Source organism: Delphinus delphis, chromosome 12 (genome assembly GCF_949987515.2).
Source record: "Delphinus delphis chromosome 12, mDelDel1.2, whole genome shotgun sequence".
Taxonomy (NCBI): domain Eukaryota; kingdom Metazoa; phylum Chordata; class Mammalia; order Artiodactyla; family Delphinidae; genus Delphinus; species Delphinus delphis.
The window spans coordinates 73,649,974-73,651,333 of NC_082694.2; the positions used below are offsets into that span (position 1 = coordinate 73,649,974).

The window sequence follows — 1,360 nt, forward strand, 5'->3', positions numbered from 1 at the left end:
TCTTTACATTTACTGGAATTTTACATGTTCAGTCCATGATTTTAAATCTCTAGGTTTTCATTCCTCCAAACTGTCTGAAGACACAGTGTGCCACAGACTTAAGACTTCTGTTTCTCCCTCTATTTTCTTCAAACAGAAACACTTCTCAAGTGTCTACATGTCCCAGAAGGGGAATTTTTCGGAGGTGGCCACTTCTTCGGAATAGTCTGACGCCATCAGGCCTCTGAAGCAAGGGGAGGGGGAAGAGAAAAAAGCTGAAACACAAGGTTCATCTGGTAAGTTTTACATTAACCATTACAAGCTGGATAGTATAAGAATGTGGCTTTTTGGCTCAAAAAGTCTGAGTCTTGGTGTGGAAACGAGTACTTGGCTGTCCCACCACAGCTTTCTCGTAGTGGGACTGTCAGGGAAGTCTTGACTGGGGAGTATGATTTGTTTACCTATCAGGCATAAACTTCCAGGCACTCAGTTCATTTTGGGCTTGTTCCAGTTTGTCTTTAGTCTGTTCCAGTTCACCTTTCATTTTTAGGAAAAACAAGTTGATCGCTGGGTCTACCATTGTTGATCTCAGTTGGGCAACGCTAGGCTGCTGGACTTGCTTGAGGTACTGGATTTCAGTAGTCCACTCCTGCATCTCTTGCTCCTTGGTTGCTAGTCGCATTACAAGAATGTTTTCCCTGCGTGCAGACTCTTGCTGTTGTTGCTTTAGTTTTTCTTCAGATTCCCTTAAGCCAGTTACATCATTAGAGTTAAGATCTGTGTACTTGCCCTCCAAAGCTTGTACATATGCTTCATATTGTTTCCACCTGAGAATTAATTCATCTCGTGCCATCACTTTGAAGTCTGTTTCACTCAGTCGAACCTTTTTAGGAAGAGGTTCCTTGTTGGTCATCTTGAATCCTCCCCTGACGGAGGCCGCGCCGGCGCCGCGCAGTCACATAGGCTGACCCCGCGCTACCCGCTCGCTGCCCAGGCCGCCCGACCCGGCTGCCGCCGGCCCCCGCGCTCCTCCTCCTTAATTTTTTAAAAAGGACCAGGAAGAATTGTCTTTAAAGTTGTTTTAGGGTACTTGTGCTCAGTTCCCTAACAGGGAAAAGTATTAAAATAGCAATTTTAATAACCACCATAATAGAACTAATATATAATTTTAAAACTTCCCACATTACTGTTGTGTCCAGTTTGTGAATAAGTGAGAATATCAAGGAGGAGAGATGTTCATTACTAACATGCAGAATTCCAATAGAGAAACAACATAAAATGGTAGTTAAATTAATGGGTTTTGAGGTCAGACTGCCTGCTTTGAAGCCTAACTTTAGCACTTACTATGTGAGAAAAGTACTAATATTTCCTATAAAATGGA

General features: G+C 43.0%; 1 protein-coding gene across 1 annotated transcript; it reads right to left on the minus strand.

The window, feature by feature from the left end:
* Positions 1-296: 296 nt before the first annotated feature.
* LOC132435505 (pre-mRNA-splicing regulator WTAP-like) lies at positions 297-975 on the minus strand. Its single transcript, XM_060027622.1, has one exon. The coding sequence runs from the start codon at positions 890-892 to the stop codon at positions 437-439; it is 456 nt and encodes a 151-aa protein (XP_059883605.1). The 5' UTR covers positions 893-975; the 3' UTR covers positions 297-436.
* Positions 976-1,360: the final 385 nt, after the last annotated feature.